The sequence below is a fragment of the Cebus imitator genome, unplaced genomic scaffold (genome assembly GCF_001604975.1).
Source record: "Cebus imitator isolate Cc_AM_T3 unplaced genomic scaffold, Cebus_imitator-1.0 Scaffold53, whole genome shotgun sequence".
Taxonomy (NCBI): Eukaryota; Metazoa; Chordata; class Mammalia; order Primates; family Cebidae; genus Cebus; species Cebus imitator.
Genome location: NW_016107368.1, coordinates 5,655,155 through 5,675,940, shown reverse-complemented (window position 1 = coordinate 5,675,940; position 20,786 = coordinate 5,655,155). Strand labels below are relative to the sequence as shown.

At 46.6% G+C, this 20,786-nt stretch overlaps 1 protein-coding gene across 5 annotated transcripts in view; it reads right to left on the bottom strand.

The window, feature by feature from the left end:
* Positions 1-20,786, bottom strand: part of ROR2 (receptor tyrosine kinase like orphan receptor 2) — a 225,836-nt gene that overhangs the window by 39,288 nt on the left and 165,762 nt on the right. For all 5 annotated transcript variants that reach the window (XR_005200261.1, XM_017528433.2, XM_037738442.1 and 2 more), the window contains exon 2: positions 11,674-11,751. Coding sequence is in view for 4 of the 5 variants with exons in the window: in XM_017528433.2 (XP_017383922.1) it covers positions 11,674-11,751 (78 nt within the window). In the remaining variant the exon portion in view is untranslated. The remainder of the gene's footprint in view (positions 1-11,673; positions 11,752-20,786) is intronic.

Below are 20,786 nucleotides of genomic sequence, written 5' to 3'. Positions count from 1 at the left end.
AAAAAAAAAAAAAAAAACACACAATTTCCTTATCCATTTCCCAGTTGAAGGACAGTAAGCTGTTTCCACATTCTTGCCATTATAGTATTTAATGACCACCTATATACATGTCTTGTCTTGTGCATATACAAGGGTCTCTCATAAGTACACACGTGACTGGATAAAGAAAATGTGGTACCTATTCCCCATGGAATACAATGCAGCCATTTAAAAAAAAATCATAACCTCTACAGCAACACAGATGTAGCTGGGGGTCATTACCCTAAGCAAATTAACACAGAAACAAAACCTCAAATACCTCATGTTCTCACTTTTAAGTGGGATTAAAACAATGAGTGCACATGGACATAAAGAAGGGGACAACAGACACCAGGGCCTACTGGAGGACTGAAGGTAGGAGGAGGGTGAGGACTAAAAACTACCTGTTGGGTACTATGCTAATTAACTGGGTGACAAAATACTCTGTACACTAAATCCCATGACACACAATTTACCCATGTCACAAACCTGTACATGTACCCCTGAACCTAAAATAAAAGTATCCATCTGGATGTGCAGTCATGCAGTCTTGAAATCTTTAATTGATTTGAGTCTCAAAAGTGCTTGAAGCAATCTGTACCTCACTAACAGTATCTGAGTTAAAGTGCTTCCCTACAACTGTGCCGGAATTTGGTGTTTGGGGGCTGTAAAATATTTGCCAATCTGATGAACATAAAATAGATCTGCGCTAGTGTTTTAGCTCACGTCTTATGAATTCCTCGTGAGCTTCCACATCCTTTGGAATATTTCTCGTCATTGGGGCACCCTTCTGTAACTGTCTGTTCATCTCTCTATTCTGTTGCTTTTTCCAATTTCCGCAGTTAAGTCATTTTCTATTTTTTTCCTTTTCTATGTATGCATTGTGTAAAATTTTCCCTTCCACTTCTTTAGCCGTCCAATAAATTCATCTTCACATCATTAGTCAGACCCACATATTTTGTAATTTATCTTATGACATGTTTCTTTTAGCTATGAGTTATTTAAAGTGTGCTTTAATGGCGCTGTTGTCACAGAACATGATCTATGTGATGACAATTCTTTGAAGCCAATGAGATATGCTCCACAGAGTCAGTGTCCTAAAGATGGTCCACATATGCTTTATGTTCAAGGCAGAGTTTTTTTTTTAAAGTGCCCATTTGATTAACCTTATGGGTTTTGTTGTTCATATGCTTATCTACTAGATTCAAGGACTTTGCATTTGTCAAAGAGCTTTTAGTAATTCTGCCAAGTTGTAAAGATATATGGGAAACGATGTGGCTGGGTGCATTCCCAACTTCAGTTTTATAACACCCTTTGGTTCACATATCACTAAGCAACGTTTCTGTCTAAAAGATCATTTTATCTGATATTATTATAGCCATCCTCAGGGTACCTGTGGTTAACATAGCCCTAACTTTTATCTTTTTAGTATCTTCATCATTTTTTATGATTCTGTATGAGACATAACTCTTGTAAGTGGCATATAATTTTACATTTTAATTTGAGTCTGTGTTCTTAACTGATGAGTTTTATTTTGAATGTTTTCATTTGCCTTTTATTTTTTTCTTTCCTATCTTTTACTGGATTTTTTAATTCTCCATTTTTCCCCTTTGCCTATTTGAAAGTTATACATAAGTAGCTAGCTTAACTACTTTTTATAGGCATGCTTAATTTAGCAAAGTCCCCCAAATACAAACGACTTTAAATGCTATGAGCTATAATTACTTAACACACACACACGCACACACACACGCACAATTGAACTGCTTCCTGGTGCTTAGATACACTCTGATTTTAAATCTCCAATTATTAATTGGAGATTAATTATTTACCATCAGAGTGTTTTGAGATCTACCAACTTGTTCACCAACTTCCTTCCTCACCAACACTTCTTGCATCTCATTCCTTCCTCTTAAGTTCAACTGAGCTCATCCCGAATGACATTCATTCTTTGAGTAAAGGACTAAGGCTATAAACACTGTTAGTCTTGGTCTAAAAACATCTGTTACTTTCACACTTGAATATAGTTTAGCTGGGTACAGAATTCGAGGCACTGCTGGCCTCTGGCTTTTATGGTAACTGTTGGAAGTCCTGCAGTTCTTGTTCCTTTGCAAGGATTCTGAACTTTCCCCTGCTTAGGCTATTTTCAGTATTTTTCCTTCGTCTTTGCCGTTCCAAATCGTCTATTACTAATAGCAAATTTATTTTTATTTCAGCCTCCTCAGGTCTTGGTGCCCTTCCTCAAATCTGAAGATTTGTGCTTTCCATCAATTCTATAAAATCTCTATCAGTATTTCATAAAATATTAAATATCCTTCTAGATATATGCTGGTTTTCTTTCTTTACCTATTTTTAATACTCCTTATCCTTTTTGTAGGTATGACCATCTACACTGTAACACAGCCATCAAGTTTCTCATTTCGCAGACTATATTCTTCTTTTCTAGAAGGTCTGTTTCGTTCCTTTTCAAATCCACCACTGCTTTTTCTTCTCTGTGGTTTCTGTTTCCTCCTTTGTCTTTAATACTTCTGGCTTCATTGTTTACTAGCTTGTCACTCATCTTGGGCCTCGCCAAGTGTGCTGTGTAATTTTTTTTATTGTAAAGCTGGTTTTTCTGAGGGAATCCCTTGAGGACTGGGTTCCTTTGACAGGCAGTGCCAAGTTTTATCTTAACTTTTTGGCTTGGAATTTCCTACAACATTCTGGTAATGTAAATCTGGCTTCCAGAGGTGCTGGTCCCTGTTGATTTCTCATGGCAGAGCCTTCTGTGTTTCCCATCTGGAGCCAGGGTGAAGGCAATCTCTCATCTCATTTCCCGGGGCTGACCCGTGGCAGCATGCTCATCCCTCTTCCCCAAGACTGCAGCTCGCAGGTCTCCTAGCTTCACCGGGAAGCTTGTCAATGAAGTTTCAGTTCTGTGGAGCCCATGGGTTCCCTCCTGGCTTGGTGTTGAAACCCAAGGCTCTTGATGAAACTGGGCCTAGTAGAATTGTTTCTATAGCAGGGATGATACTCCACAGGCCTTATATTAGGATGCAAGAAATGTAAATTCCTTTATTTTCCAAAAACCAAGCTAGGTTTTTCTCCTAACCCCTCATTTTTCCTGATTAAAGGAAACAATACATTCCAATTCCAAGTGAAATCAGTAGCTTTAGGTTGCTTATTTCATTTACTCTCCATCGGGGTTTCGTTACCCCTGCAGATTCTCCAGTGTTGCATTTATGTTCCAGAGCCTACTCTGACATTAAAGCCCAGGAGGATTTGGTGTGTCCACGTCTTGGTGCTCTCTCCGCTCTGCGGCACACAGACATGTCCACATGTGTGCCATGGCCATATGGTGACACCACTTTTCACTGTTGGTGAGCTCATGTCACAACTTCATGATGCTTTCAGAATCTGGCCCTTGGTCTCAGAGAAACTCCTCTTGAGGACCTAGGAAAATCGGGCTGTTCTCCAAGGCTGCAAACGTAGTGGGCTACCTCAAGTGGCCTCTGCTGCGGCAGCCCAGGGCTGTTACTTATAATTCTGCTTCCTTTCCATTCCTGGCTCCTGGGCATTTCTCCATCTCTCTTGCACGTTCATATAAGCATTCGCATCTCTTACTAGTATTTTATTGAGCGCTTACACGTAATTTACATGGAAGGGCTGCCAAATGAGTCTGGTCCACCATTTTCAACGTCATCGATTCTCTGGGGCGAAACATGAAAGCGGGAAAGAAAGCTCTCTAGAGATTAAGCATAATATTCCTTTTTCCCTTGCTGTTTAATTTATAGCCAGTCATTTAGCCTCTCTTGGCTTCATTTCCACTATGTGCAAAGTACAGGGTTTGTACTAACCATTTTCTAAGCTCTCCTCCAGCTCACAAAAACATTCTTTTGCAGCTGCCCCAAACCTCTCCAGAAACAATATGCCAGGCCAAGAGGAGCCAGGCACGGCCGACTGAGGTTTTGGCTCACTTGGATTTGGGCAGCACTCACACTCCATAGCATTACAGAGAACAAAAGTCTTCCTTTTAATTGAACCAAAAAAGTTCCCCTTCCTAACTTAACAGTGGCACAACTTTAGAAACTGATGATACAGGCTCATCTCCCCAGTGCCCAGGCCAGCTCTCTGTGCACCACAAATCTCTGGACAGGGAGCTGAGTCCAAGCGTTAAAACAACCCAAAAGCAAAGTAACAGAGGAATCCCATCACCAGGGAACGCTGCTCTGCCTCACAGTGGCAATCAGACCAGTGATTTTTAAATCCCAGCCGATCATTCAAGTATTCACCAACTTGGTCAAATTACTTAGGCTTTTACTGGGTTACACTGATCAGTCTGGGAAGATCAAGAAAACTTTATGTCATTAGAGGTCATGAGGTCATGGAGCTTTGATTAGTGGGAGATAAAACAAATTTCCTGGAACAGCACGTGGAATGGAAATCCTGAGAGCTGCAGGAAGGACATAAAGCTGCTGCTCCTCCCAGGGGAAAATATTTTCAGGTTAATAAATCCATCGCGGGCGTGGAATGGAGGCCATGCTACTCAGGCTTTCCCACTGAGCTGCAGTGTGGTGCATGCAACCAGCTGCAGAAGACCAGGGGCAGCGTCAGGAAGATGAGTCAGAGAAAACGAGGAAAACAAGGAGCATGGGGGCCTGCGAGGTGAAGAAAAGCACCTAGGAGTGTCTGTACCTTTGGAGAAACTGAGAGTATGGTGGGGTGAACTGTGTCCCCCAACCACACGTTCTGCCATCCACACCCCCGGGACCTGTGAGTGTCATTTCATTTGGAAATAGGGTCACTACAGACGTAATGACGTTAAGAGAAGTTGATTACAGAGGGCCCTAATCCAATGACAGTGTCCTTATAGGAACAGGGAATTTTAGACACAGACCTAGAGGGAAGGAAGAGCAGAGACTGGAGTGAGGTCACAACAGCCACAGAGCACCACGGATATGGAGGGTCATCAGCAATGCCTGAAGCTCTGACAGAACGTGGGACAGGCTGTCCCCAGAGCCTTTGGAAGGAATCGACTCTGCCAGCAAACCTTGATTTCAGACTTAGGCCTCCGAACAATAACCTGTCTGGGGGCTTCCCTCCACCAAGTCCTGATGCTTGGCAGCAGCTCCCTCCCATGTCACCCTGGGGTTTCTCTCTGTGCCACAAAAATGTATCCCCAGCAATCCCCGGCCCAGGGTGGACGTGGATGTGGACACTGGGCTCAGGGCAAGCCTCCGATGCACTTGTAAAATCAGTTTCTAGTTGCAGGACACCCCGCAGGGCCAAGATGTCCCACGACGAGCACAGAGTCCACCCTGGCCTCCTGGTCCTCTCCCTACCTGTGCCCCTTAAGTGTATCAGCACCTTCAGAGCTGCCTTGGGGGTTCCCTGAGCACGCAGGGCATGTGGGACACCTTCTCCAATCCTGCCCTTGGCTACACAACAGCCAAAGTGGCCAGAATGAAACCTGAGTCTGACCCTGGCTGCCTACCGTGAGACTGGGTGTCACAGCCTTGCTGCTGAGTGGGACCTCACATTCCCTTCCTTTCCCATGCCCACCTCCTGCCTGGTGCATCCTGAGCTGTGGGGCCTTTGCCAGCCATTGCCCCTGTGTCCTCTCAGTGGAGCTCAGCCTCCCGACCACCCCACCAGCCACAGCCAGCACCACTCACTCTCATCCCGGCCCCACCTCCCTCCAGCACCTTCATGATCTGAGTTCCTCCTATGGTTGCCATGCTTGTCTCTCCTACTTCAGAAGATATTCAGCGAGCCCAGGAGAGGCAGAGACCACATCGCCTCATACTGAGACATTTTCAGAGACTCTGAGCGCACAGCATGCAGTGGGCTTCGGTAAATACTTGCTGAATAAAAGAAGCCTCAGTTCAGGGGCCACATCCTCCCAGAAATGCCCCATGCCCATCCGAGTACCGCCTTAGACGTCCAGACCACCGTCAGTTTCCTGTGCATTTCTGCTGCACCATACTCTTCACATTCTCTGTATTGCTCTATGTATCTAGACCCTGTCCTTTCTCCCTTTGCAGGGAAACTATTAAGGAATAACAGAGCAGCCTGCTGCAGGGGATGCCCACATGGTGGCCCTGGGGGAGTGCACCACAGTCCCCTGTGCTTCCTTATTTGTGCTTGAGTCCCCCCTGTGGGTATCTGGTAAACTTCAGCGTCACCTCTGTGTTCAATCTGTATGTTCTCAGGATGAAAGGAATTCTGAGAACAAGCCACAGTCACCTGGCAGGAGGACATTCCTCGTAATCTTGACCCTGGGTCACCTGCTGGCAGTCAGCACGGGGGCCCACCGCAGGCTCCCTCGGTATGGATGGGCAGGGTGCCTCTCACCTTCTGGTCCAGGCACTTGGAGCACACCCACTCCAGGGAGTGTCTTCCCTATTCTAAGCGAACAACAAGCCCAGGCACAACGTTACTGCCTCCTGGAGCCAGGTGTGCACCAAGCAGCTGATGCATACCTGCCACCTCTGTGCACGCTCAGAACAACTAATATGCATCGTGCCCTTTCTGTAAATAAGAAACTGGAGGCTGAAAAGTAAGTTTCTGCGACTAGGCAGAGGAGACACAGCTGGGAGAGTCGCATGGTGCATCCTGACACTGAGCCCAGGCTGTGAATCACAGACACAACAGACTTCATGCTGACGACGTTTACAGGGATGATCCCATTTTCATTTTCTACCCGGTTAGCCTTGGAGACCCTCACTCTATGTTAAACCCAACAAACCATCATACATACGCACAGGCACGCACGCCAGGAGTTCCAGAATAAACCAGAAGCACACACAATGATTCAGCCCATATGACCTACATGAACTCGGAAACTGATGCTTGGCAAACAGAGACCAATAGCCACGGTCTCCATTCCGCTCAGCGAGCTCTGCTGACTGCTTTGTTTTCTCTTTCCAAGGAAGTTTTAGTTCAGCACCACACCTGACATGTCACAAATAGCAGGGAACAGCCTAGTAAGCAAGGCGCTGGTTTCACTACCCTGTTATTTAGAATCCACTTGAGAACACCTATAATTGCAACACATCCTCACATGGGCAAAGTCAGGAATTCCCCTGCTGGCTTCAGTGTAGACGAGGAGCAGCAGCTCTTCTCTGAAGACAAGAGACACAGCTCGCGGGATCTATTCTGGCTGAGCCAGAACAGGGGGCCAGCAGACGGGCGAGCCCATACCACCCCACCCCAGCTTCAGAAATTATCCACTTCCCACAAACATTCCAAAGCACTGATCTTACAAAACACAAGCTGTGTTCCATGTGCATTTAAAACACAGCCTTGGAACACAAGAGCATGTGGTTTCTAGGTCAAATATAAGCTTCTGTAAGTAATATAATAATTCTAAAACATGTATGTGTGTATGTGTACTGCACATACACACATACCTGTTTTATGTATGTATGTAACAAGGAATACAAAGGTCTACTGTAACAAGGAATACAAAGCTCTGATAAATATCCACTCACATGTTAACTGAGGTTATAACCGAGTCCTAGAGCCGCCTGCAGTCCTAGCGATGACAGTACTTTGGCTCAAGAAAACTGAAGGCAAACTTTTCATCTGCAAATCACAACTTCCTTAGTGTTTACTTTCTCTTCTATATAGGCTTTTTGCTCTGGGATTTCTCTCTCTCTCAATACCATCTACAAATAGAAGCTTCGTGCCAAATACCGACACAGTATATTGAACAAAAACCCCGCTTTCCAGCTAATTCTTAGATTCGCTTTTGCTCGGCCAAAGGTAAAGCTGTCATCATACCACTGACGAACTGGTCCACAGGCCAATGTCACCTGCCAGAGATTCTGCAGATGTTTATACATCATGGCTGATGATGGGTTAAATAAACAGCTAATATAGTGCATTCAGCTATGATTACTTTACATAAGTGATTAGGCCAAATGTGGCCAGGCAGGACATTCCCAGAAGCTCTATGAGCAAAAACATGCTGGAATAATGAGTCTGGCTTTGCCAGGCCAACTCCTTCGATCACTAATGATACTGTGTAAGGAAAGGGCCCGGAGTAGAAGGGTGGATGCAGTGAGTCTCCATCTGTGCGAAAGCAAGAACTCAAAGATGAGTAAAATCACACTACAGAACCACGTAATTCGTGGGCAAGGGAAAGATTGGGGCCCCTGGGCCACCCTTAGACTTTTGGGGGGCAGTTCGCTACAGATCCTGTCCCACAAAGGATGCTGATGGATCCACAAATCATCGTGATTGTGATACTGACAAATGGTGCCAGCATCAGCTACTGCTTCTGGGTGCTTGCAGTGAGCTGAGCAAGCCCTTTCATACCTCCTACACTGGGGGCCTCCCATCTTGAAAGTGGGCTGAGAGCAGTGCCATGCCCAAGACCCTGGCCCCAGGCGGAGGGTGAAGCCAAGGCCCGTCCTCTTGCAAAGGCAGGCTCAGAACTGCTGCACTATGCTACACTATCCCGCCACTGCAAAGTAACGCAGCCTGGCCTTTTGTGGTTCTTTTTCTTTTTGTACTATCCTTTTATAAACATGCACGTATGCACACACTCACCCAGTTCACGGGCCACCATCGGCGTCCGTGTTTCTGTGCTCTGGAGAGAGCACAGAGTATGTCCAAGGCAAACTTCCAAACTCTGAAATTAATCAACTCCTTTCAGCCGTAGGAACGCACTGAACACACATGGTTTTTAACCCAATCACTTGTGAGTTAACAACAACATCAGAAAAGTCAGGATATTATCAAATCCCAACAACAAAATGTACAGTAGAAAGTGTTCTATTCTAAGCTTAGAAGTTGCTCCACATCCAGAAACAGAAGTGAAAGAATCCCACCTTAGGGCTTCTTTGAATTTGACTTATAAATGCTGGGAGCTTGCAGCATCCAAGGAATAAAATTTTCTATTAAATTTCATCCAGTGGTCATTTTTTCACCTTGATAATTAAATGCATCTTCCTAAGTGCATCATGAATATGCAGCTGTTTCTGCCTTGTGGGGTTATTTACGATCAGTTAAAGAACAGCTCCCACCCCACGTGCAGTCCCAGGACCCCTGCAGCCCCCTGCTCCAGAAGCCTCAGCACAGCCCCGCCCCAGGCCCGCAAGGAAGCCCCCATGCTCCCCATCTGGGCGAGGGGTTTGCAGTGCATCTGAAACAAAGGATTGCAATACAGTTTCCCAAGGAACTATCAGAGTCTACGGAATGACTCAAGTTGGATTCTCTGCTGTACTTGTGGCCCGTCTGCTTCTTGTCACTCACCCCTCCCCCTCAGCAGCACCCTCTGCTCCTCCCCAAACTGTTCTTCACAGCTGCCATGTGATTTTTTCACCGAGTGAATCAGACTACACCACCCCCCAGACCAGATGCCCTCAACAACTGACAATGAAACACAAATTCCGGGACCTAAAGTGCCGTTCAGGATGTAGCCGAAGGCTGCCCCATGAACTTTCTGTGATACTGGAACATTCTGGATCTGTGCTACCCACCGTGGGAGCCTCTTGCCAAATTGAAATGTAGCTAGTACAACCAAGGACCTGAATTCATAATTTTATTTATTCTAACTGACTTGAATCTCAAGAGCCACACATGGCTCCTTGGTGTTCTACTGAGGTTCTCGAGTTCAGCCCCGGCTGAGTCTGACCTCCACCTTGCCCCAGCCCATAAGCCAGGCATCTGCCCTGTGGCACCACCAAGGCGCCAAGTCCTGCTTGACCCAGGGCCCCCACCGGGCTCCGCACACACTTCCCTCCCACTTAACACGTGGCCAGTGTCCACTCTTCAGATCTCAGCACAGCCATCTGTCCCCAGATGAAGGCCCCTTCCCCTTCTACCCTCCCAAAACCTGGTCTCTTCCTTCAGGCCACTTGCCACAACTCAGAATTTTGTAATGACCTGAGAGTTTGAGTCTCCTCAGACCTGTAAACTCCACAAGGCAGAGAGCACATTTCAGCCAACACCATGCCCTAGGATCTCAAGCAGAGCCAGCTATGGCGGCAACCAGTAAGTATCAGTGGTCTGTCTGCACTGTGGGTTAAGTCAGGATTTTGAGAAACAAGTTGAGACTCTAACCATTAAAAACTATTTTTCTTCCTAAGGAAATGTGGTCCCCAAGGCCAGTGTGCTAAACAAGCTTTCAGAGCATGTGTTTACTACATTTAACATTCTATGGAGAATGGAATCCTCTTAAGGAAGCCTCCAAGCACCAGCCACCAGCCCCACCACTTCCGTGCATGCTGGGAAGAGCTTCACCTGCTCTTGGTTTTAAACAACTGACCTCCATGTGGATGCTGTGCAGAGCTGCACTACATATTGGACAGAAATAAAGTGGCCGATCCGGCAGCTGATTGTTATGAAATGAGTGTTTGTGGCTCCAAACTCGTAAGTTGAAGCTGTAACCCTCAACGTGATGACATTTGCAGGTGAGGCCTTTGCAAAGTAATTAGGATTAGGTAAGGTCATGAGCGGGGCGTTACGGAAACACCAGGGATTCAGTCTAGGTCCTGCTGCTCCCCACACAGACAGCCAATCCCTGAAACTTTAAGCAGTGTTAAGGAAAAAGGCTTTAATCAGCTTTAATGGGGTGCTGCAACCAAGGAGATGAGAGTTCAGTCTCAAATCCATCTCCCCAATGAACTAAAATTTGGGGTTTATACAGCAGAGAAGAAATGTAACTACGCGTGAGAAAACAGGAACTAGGGAGGGGTAAGGAAGCAGACATGATGAAGGAGGACCTGGGGAACACGATTTGATACTTTTTTGAGAGGCCTGAGCATCCTTTTCCTGAAGAAGGGACTCAGATAAAACAAATATAAGTTTCAAACTTTAAGACCAGAAGGGTTAATTTCTAAAGAACTGCCTATAGGACTACTGGGTCAGTTTCAGCAGGGCCTCCATGACGGGATTAGCGTCCTTACGAGAAGAGAATCAAACAGACCTCTCTCTCTCCACCGTGTGAGGACACAGCAAGGCGGTGGCTGTCTGAATGCTAGGAGGAGAGTCCTCTGCAGAATCCAACTGTGCTGGCACCTTGATCTTGGACCTCCAGCTTCCAGAACTAGGAAGTGTGTGTTGTTTCAGCTGCCCGGTTTGTGGTGCTTGCTAAGGCAGCCCGAGCTGACAGACGGGCCATCTGTGACTATGAGGTAGCACTATATGCATTAGCAAAGGCATCGCTTCCTCAAGCAACGGGTCTGCATCCAGGAGAAACCTGTTCTATCCACCCTACGAATCTATGGTGCATTCCAGTGAGGTGTGCCAAGTGAGCATGGCTCTGACCACAGACCCAGGGGAAGAGCTGAAGCCACAGGGCGGAATTCCAGGTGGCTAAGAGGAGGAGGGCCGCCTGTCCACTGAGACGTACACACACCTCTGGAGTCACATGCCACCGGAATCCAGCTCCTAAGGCTTCGCTCAGCCTCCTTCCCCATCTGCCAGGCCACCATCTGTCCACTCACGTCTCCCTGCGTGTCACCTTCCACCTGTGGCCCCAACCGGCCCTCAATGCTCTCCAAGTCAAGAAACACAGGAATCAAGGTGGCATTCAATCATGCCCACCACCAGGGGGCAGCAAGGACCCAGAGGACCCCCAGTGCCTTCAGGCAGAGGCAGTGCAAAGTGAGCCTCTGCACAGGGCATTCTGAGAACACCTGAGAACACCTGCATGTCCCAGCTTACCTTTCAGAGTTGGAATCGGACCGTCCTGCCCATCAAGGGGTCCCAAAGGGTCGTTTGGATCTGGAACCTCCACTTCACCTGGAAAAAAGAAACCAGGACAGGTATTAAACAAGTTTGCCCTTCGGGAGCCTTTAATTTGCTTCTTAAGCAAAGACAATGGCATTCCAGCAAAACTACCCAGTGTTTGTAGAAAACACAGAGGGATAAGACATCGTGGTAACCTCTAGAGGGGTTTTATAGTGATATAAAGATTAGATGTAATAGTAAAAGTGATTTTGAAGTTTATCCCAAGAATAGCAAATGCTGGGGCTTTGCGGAACAGGTATGGAAATAAGTCAATGGAGCCTGGGCTTCATTCAGAGACGGACGGGGTAGGAGGGAGAGGGAGAGAAAGAATCCAAAGCACTGACTGGCAAAATCAAACACTTCTGCAGCGAGATGCCAAGGGCTGCCCTCCAGATGGAGGCCCTGGTAATTGGGTAATAAATTCAGAGATGGAGAATTTCTGAAGCAACTCATTCCCCGGTCCATCCCCAGACCCGCTGGCAGCAGCCAAGTACCCACCACACAATGCAAAGGACATAAATAGGCACTGTGGCTTTTCACTTCCATTCTTCCTATCATTTCTAGTCCAAATTTACCCGCCCTCAAAAGCCAAGCCCTGAGCCACCTTTCATAAAATGTCCCTGACCAGCCATTTAGAAGAAAAATTTCTATTCTCTAAGTTTCCTTGAAACTGCACACCTCTCCCAGAGTCATCCTACCATTCTTCCCTGGGTTAACAGCTGCGCATATTTTACTCTTCCTCAACAGAAGGTAAACCGCATGGGGACAGCCAGTGCTGTACCCCTGGGAGAGGACAAGCAATCCCATCACGGAAACTTAGACAGAAGCACCTCCTGCTACAGAACAGAGGCTGGCGTCAGCTATGCAAGGCTGTCTGTAGACTTCTGCTAAAGAATTAAAGACTTCGGTTTGGATTTGAAATTTTAAATCAGCACATTACACACACCATCACTCAGCACTGTTTAAATGTAGAGAGACCACATGAAATCAAACAGACTTGCACTATATACACACTCCGAAAAGAGACATAAAAATTATTAACTGCTTAGAAATTGACAAATGGTGTGAAACACTCAAATAAATACATACCCCAAAGCAAAATAAGCTTCCCTAGTCCAATTGCACTGTGAAAAAAAGAGTCCTAGCTCTTCCCAAGTCGGCTTCTAATTCAGAAGTGGAGGCATTTTCACACGTGGAAATTTCACTTCCTCTGCCAGTCAAATTCGGTTAATAAACTCAGCATGTCCAATCACTGAGATCCTTAGAAATGACACTTTCAGTTTCAACAAAACTAGGTTGTTATTGCTAATCTCAGAAACGAAGACACCATTTATAGTTTGAAATTGTGAAGTGTCATCTTCCTATGCTACCTAGTTTGGGCTCGCTCAAGATACTGCAGGCTTCCTGAGTTGATAAGCAAAATGTGATAGGAAGTATGTGAACTTGTGGGATGGGTACAAGTGAAAACAGGGCTCAGTGTTTTCAGCACAACCCAATAGGGTTTCTTCTAATACTTCAAAGAGCTAAGAATATCACCCTTCCTCCAAAATAAACAAAACGTGGAAACAGTAACAACAAAACTGCCACACACATGCATCATCATCATCATCATCAAAATGTTACTGTTTGTTATCTGGAATTATAGGTATTTGAATTTCTTCTTTTATTTCAATTTAAATGGCTCTGCTGTGAACAAGTATCAATTTTTAACGGTGTGTGAGATGTAATTCGCACACCATAAAATTCGCCATTTTAAAGTGTGCAATTCAGTGGTTTTCAGTACATTCTCAAGGTCGTGCAACGATTACCACTATGAAATTCCAGAACATTTCATCATCCCCCGCAAAAAACCTCATTCCCATTAGCAGTCATCCCCCCACCAACCCATCCTGTCTCCTTCAGCCCCTGGTAACCACGAATCTGCTGTCTCTATGGATTAACCTATTCTGGACATTTTCTATAAATGAAATCATATAATATTCAGTATTTTAAACAAGCATCAATTTTATAACTCTATTTTTTAAAACACATGCCCTGTAGTAGCAAAAAGAAGAAAGCATGCTGTACCTCGGGATTAATAAACAAGGACATTAATATGGCTGACTCAGCATCAGTCAGACCACTGCCCAGACTGGGTGGGACGGGGTAGGGGTGGGGGTGGGGGTGGGGGCTTGGCACCACAAGGAGAAGGGGATGTGGAGAACGTACGTGAGGCCGCAGACATAACTGAGGGATGAAAGGGAAGAACTACCCCAAAATCTCAGAGCTACTAAGATTGCTGCTCCCAAGGTGGCGCAATTTAGAAGTGGACAGGCTCACCTGGTGGGGACATCTGCACATGTCCCCACTCCTGCTGTACATGAGCCGGGAGGAATGGCTGGCTACTCGGAGGATCAGGGAACTATTTCAACTTGGCCAGTTTAGGGGCCACGACAAGGGCTGTTGCACTGAGCACACATCCTGGGCCTGTGCTTCTGCACATAACGGGCTCTTATCATTCCTGACCAAGTGACTTTGTGTCAACCTCACAACACCACAACCTGCCTCGGTGGTGACTGCCAACCCGATGTGGCTGGTGGTTGATCACAGTCGTGCGCCCTGCAACATCTCCAAGGTGCCTGTCCTGAGTCGTTCTTTACATAAGGGACCGTTTGGTTTTCACCCTGTGCAGACACCCTTGCACCCCAGCTAGAGGATGAGCTCACCAAGCAAGGTCCCTGTCCTGGTTACTTAGCTGGATTTAGCTGGCGGAGCAACAGAGAGGCCACGCAGCTTTCTGAGCTATCAGAGAAGAGATTCTGAGAGGAGGTTCATCTGTCCTGACTCCTCAGGGCTTCAATATATTTTGCTCCTGAAAATGAGGATACTACTCTAGCCAAATCACACATCCTTCATTTTGGTAAAATGGTAGTAAACGTGCCCTACGTGAGCATCAGCAACGCCATCTGTATCACAGGAACAGTGCCCTGACTTTTCTCCATTGGACCTGGGTAATTTTCACCGTAAAAATATCACAGAGTGGAGAGGTGAAGCCAGAGGGAAACTCAACCCTTGGGTAGGTTAGTAGGGGAGCGGTGATTTATAAGCTCCTAGTAGGGCCGGGTGTGGCGGCTCAAACCTGTAATCCCAGCACTATGGGAGGCTGAGGTGGGCGGATCATAAGGTCAGGCGTTGAAAACCAACCTGACCAACATGGTGAAACCCTGTCTCTACTAAAAATACAAAAATTAGCTGGGCGTGGTGTGCACGTCAGTAATCCCAGCTACTCAGGAGGCTGAGGCAGGAGAATCGCTTGGACCCGGGAGGCAGAGGTTGCAGTGAGCAGAGATTGCACCACTGCACTCCAGCCTGGGCGACAGAGCAAGATGCCATCTCCAACAACAACAACAAAAATGCTCCTTGTTATTTTTTTGATACTTTTAAAGAGAGGAAAACATTTCACATAAAACAAAAATTTAAGTTTGGCTGGCATAATGAAATGACACATTAAATATCTAGTTTTATACATGTCAGAAATACACATGGCAGTCTAGACCCAAAGACTAAATGTAACGTGGTATCCTGGTTGGGACCCTGGAACAGAAAAAAGATATTACGTAAAAACTAAGGGAAAATGAATAGTGTGAGCTTTGGTCAAGAATAATGCATCCGCCGGGCGCGGTGGCTCAAGCCTGTAATCCCAGCACTTTGGGAGGCCGAGGCGGGTGGATCACGAGGTCAAGAGATCGAGACCATCCTGGTCAACATGGTGAAACCCCGTCTCTACTAAAAATACAAAACATTAGCTGGGCATGGTGGCGCATGCCTGTAATCCCAGCTACTCAGGAGGTTGAGGCAGGAGAATTGCCTGAACCCAGGAGGCGGAGGTTGCGGTGAGCCGAGATCGCGCCATTGCACTCCAGCCTGGGTAACAAGAGTGAAACTCCGTCTCAAAAAAAAAAGAAAAAGAATAATGTACCCGTATTATGGGACCAATGTAAGATGTTAACAATAGGGGAAAGTGGGTGTGGGGTGCATGGGGGTTTCCATGTGCTGTCATCATGACTTTTCTATAAATCTGATACTAAAGTAGCAAGTTTACTAAAGAAGAATTACACATTTCCATCACATTGTTCAATCCCTTAAAACCAAGGCTCACAGGTAGAGAACTGCATAAAACATTCTACCTCCAAACACTTTACATTCTTGGTTTTCTTTTGAGACAGTCTCACTCTCGTTGCCCAGGCTGGAGTGCAGTGGTATGATCTCGGCTCACTGCAACCTCTGCCTCCCAGGTCCAAATGATTCTTCTTCCTCCATCTCCCAAGCAGCTGGGACTGCAGGTGTCCACCACCATGCCCAGCTAATTTTTGTATTTTTAGTAGAAGCGAGGTTTCACCAGGTTGGCCAGGCTGGTCTCGAACTCCTGACCTCAAATGATCCAACTACCTCAGACTTTCAAAGTCCTGGGATTACAGGCATGAGCCACTGCGCCCGGCCAACACTTTACATTCTTAATGGTGCAATCACTGGTAAATGGCCTCAGAGCCGTGCATGTACCCTAACCATATGAACAGAATCTGACACAGATTCACTGGATTTAATATGTTATTCAAGGATTCATACAACATGCTGGCAAATATTTAGAAATTAAAACACTTTGGAGAATGTTGGGTTTTTAGCTGAATCCTACATGAATTGTCATTGGCATGGTGACATCGGCTCTTAAGCAGGAATTTGTAGCATTTTCTTGAACGTACTTTATGTCTTATATATTCCAGGCTGAACCAAATGGTGTCTATGGAATGGCCAAAGAGAAAGGATTTACTGTTGATACTGATGATGCCTTTTTGTTGTTAGAGAGTCACTTCATTTATGGCATCAATAAGATAAGATAAATTCATATCTTCGAAGAAGCAAGCAGGTCTGTCCTGATTCCCAGGCTCTACTTCAGTATCACAATAATTCTCTCATTAACAGCAGACACATCATTAAGCAAGCATTTATTAATGAAGTTCAACCTATGCCCTTGGATTTGAGTCCATGGTTTTGATTTGCGTTTCTTTTTAACATGCTTTGTTATTCAGACTTTTCATCCATTCATCTCTTCACCTGTTGATCCGAATCGGTACGCTTACTGTGATGTAATTAAATGCAGTCTTCGGAATTTTCAGACAACTTCAAAGCAGTCTCCTTTTAATTAGTAAGGGCATTTTATTTACCAGAGCTTGGCATTCTTGGATTTGGTTGTCCTCATGCGAAGGTATAATTTGCAGGATGTGTAGAAGAAGAGAAGTCATGGCAGGGAAAAAGCACAGCCTGAGAAGGTGCCTGCTGCAAACCAGAAACCCCCTAAATGGCAAGTGTAGATTTCACAACAAGCTATGCTGCCAGAAAATTCCAGGCGTCCACTGTCCCACATGCAAGCACAAAGGTCAGTCACGTGTTCCACAACAACTCCTTAGCTCGGCAACAGGTCAGATCAAAAGCACGCAGGACGCTAGAAATGCAGCAGTGAAGGAAGAAAAGTTAAAAATTGGAAAGGGGTGAGTATAAAGTCCTAAAAGGGTGAGCCCATTATTAGTCTGGGATCTGGGTCAGGAGGAATATGTCAATAGCAAAGAGCCTTGAGAATGTTTTGCGGAATGCTCTTCCTAAGACATTGCGCCCTGTGTTTTAACTGCAGCTAAAAAACCAAACAGCACTCAAGGTGGGCTGCCAGTACCTATGGGTAGTAGTCTTAACAGTCTGTCATTTTTCATTTTCATTATTTCTAACTTTGAGTTGAGTAAATACCAGCCTCTGGTCTTATATTCCTTAAAGGGCTGGCTTAACTCGACTTTGGAAATACGAAGTAAAACCCAACAACTTGAAAATGGACTGATCATTTCGCCATTTTAAACTTTGCTTTGATGCCACTTCTACAGCAAACGGATTAAACCCCCAAGCGAGTCAATGCACCACCAGCCCCTCTCCCTTCAATATCGCCTTCAGAAAGCTCTTTCTACTTTCTGTCTCTGACAGCCCCCAGAGCCCCCAACAAAAGCCCACTGTCAGGGGCCAAAGGAGTATTTAGCTGAAGGGGGAGAGAGGCCGTTCAGGCAGCTGAATTGAGGCCTTTCACAGACCTTCTCTCTTCCCAGCATCCACAGCCCTGGCAGTGGTGAGCCAAACGCCACACCTCCACCCCCACCAGATAGAGTGCGAAGGTGAGATCCCCTCGCTGTGACAGGGAGCTGAGGCCTGCTTTCTCTAAAGTGGCTGCTTGTTTCTGCACCAAAACCAGCAGAAAAAGAGCAAAGAGAATGCTAAGTAAAGGCTCCAGGTTTATTGTATCTTTTTATCTAGTTTCAAGGAAGTATCTCTTGAATATTAGTTATTCCCATGCATACAAAGGTCACTTTTTCATCTTGAATCTCTGGAAAGTTTTTAATTAAAGGGAGGGATGTAAAAAAAAAAAACCCTAATTAGGAAAGAATCTGCACTATCCTTTGGCAGCGAAAGCAGATGTCTTCCACTTGCTTAAGGCTTTTCAGGAGTGTCCAATCTTTTGGTTCCTTTGGGCCACATTGGAAGAAGACGAATTGTCTTGGGCCACACATAAAATACACTAACAGTAACGATAGCTGGCGGCGGCTTTAAAAAAATCTCATAATGTTTTAAGAAAGTGTACGAATTTGTGTTGGGCCGCATACAAAGCCGTCCTGGGCTGAAGGTGCTGCGGGTTGGACAAGCTTGCTTGAAGTTAAGGCCAGGTCTGCAGCAGGCTCCACCTCCATCAACCAGGAATCCAGGTCCCAGCCTACGTAGCCAGCAACTACTCTCATCCCCAGAGGGGTTTCGAAAGCAGAAGATTCTCTGGCAGCCAGAATTTGCTTCGGAGTTTTGGAAGCAAACGGGTGAATGTTTGATATGACCACAGGAAGTGGCAGTGATTCTTTTTAAGGTTGCTTCTGTGTTAGTTTCCCAGGACAGCCACAACAAAGCCCCACAGATGGAGTGGCCTGAACAATGGAAACGCCTTGTCTCACAGTTCACGAGGCTGGAAGGCCAAGATCAAGGCATCAGCAGGGTGGGTTCCTACCCAGATCGGGAGAGACGATCTGCTGCAGGCCTCTCCTTGCTTGCAGACAGTTGCTTGTTCTCCCACCTCTTCGTTGTCCCTCCATGCACATATGTCTTTCTGTCCAAATCTCTCTTCTTAGAGGACACCAGTCCCATGGGATGAGGGCCCCTGATGACCTCCTTTTACCTTGATTACCTGTGTAAAAACCCTATCTCCAAATAAGGGCACATTCTGAGAGACAGAGGATAAGGACTCCTGTGTTTCTATTTTCAGGGGACACAATTCAACCCATAAGGGGAAGCGTTATTTATCTTCAAAACTTAGGCTGATTTGAGAATGACTCATACAACGGTAGGGCTCAGCCTGACAGTGAGTGCCTCCCTGAGAAGGGATGGACATGCTCTCAGGGCCGAGTACAGGCGTGCTGGGCCTGCCCGCATGCCAGAGGAACTGCCAAAGTGCGACTTGCTAGTGACTCTAGTGCTCCAAACGCCTCCCTTCTGAGGCCAACTCTCGATTATATGGAAGCCGCCTCCAACCCTCACAGCCATCCGCTGAGACCGGTGGTCCTCCCACTTCACCCCTCCAGGGTTTCAGCCGCAGCTATGCCCCCTCCCTAGGCCTAGTCTTGTGCCCAAATGAGTTTTCAGCTCTTCCCTATTTGGCTGACATTTCCTTTTCTCATAATATTTACACCAATTCCATTCCATGGCTGTGCAAGCGGCATGTCAGGCCTGGAGGGCACACCAGGTTTGGAGGTGGTGTCGGCCTTCTGCAGCCCGACCGCCGTGGGTAACGACCCTGTTTGACATTCACACACCCCCACGCCATGCACATCACGCTCACGACCTCCCCACTGCGCTGCCCGCGTCTGGATCTTTTCCTGCCTCCACCTGCTTGCGAGTTCTCCTCCTCTCCAGTCCTCTGAAGGCAAAAGCTTTTCCTCTCTTTCCTTCCTGACTGCTTGAGGGCTTGCTTTAAGGAACATGAGAACACCCAGAACCCCCAAACCACGTGTCCAGGCCAGACCGCTCCCTGAAGGCCGACTCCGACATCCTGCTCACACCTCCACTGCGTGTCCAGGAGACACCATGCTGGACCTGCCCACACCTGCGCCCTGCGGGGCCGCGCAGCTCCATCAGTGCTGACTCCGCCCTGCGCCTGGCTAAGGCCACAAAGCTGGAGTTCGTCTTGACTCCTTTCCTCTCAAATCGTATGCCCAATGCATCACGAAATGCTGTTTGCTCTATCTGCAGAATGTATCAGGACCTGCCCTGCTAGCATGCTGTGGACCACTGCAGCAGCCTGGGCCTGCCCCTGACCCCCACCTGCTCACCATGCAGCAGCCACAGGAAGCCCCTCAAAGGGGCTTCAAGCACTGTCACCTACAAAACATGGGTGAAGCTCAGACGCATAAGGTGGGGTGGAGGAGGCCAGTCACAAAGAGGTGTGCTATACAATTCCACTCACACTAAGTTCAAAGGCAGGCAGATGTCATCCATGGGGATGGCGGTCAGAACACAGGTGGCTTCAGGGCCATGCCTGGGTGAGAGCAGGTTGCTGGGAGTTGCTGGCATGGCACTGTTAGGTGGGTGTATACACCACGTTAACATTCATCAAACCACACACTGGCAATTCGTGTACTTTTATAGATGTAAATTACATTTACAAAGTTTACCAAATTTTTAAAAATCTCTCTCATATAACATTACATCCTTGAGCAAGGCCCTCCCTCCCTGGCCCTTCTCAAAATGTCAAAGACTTCCCTCCACATGTACACACGCAGTCCTAACTTAACCACTCCCAACTTGCTAAACTTTTACTCTTAATGCCTTCCACGAGACTACTGGCTGTTTATTTTTCCGTCTCCCCTTTGTGGGGGCAGGAGATTCTACCTGCGTGCTCAGTGCCACTCTCAGCACCTGAAGAGCAGCATGCAAGTTGCTCATTAGGTGGACAAAGGAAGGAAGGAAGGGAGGGAGGGAAGGAGGGAGGGAGGGAG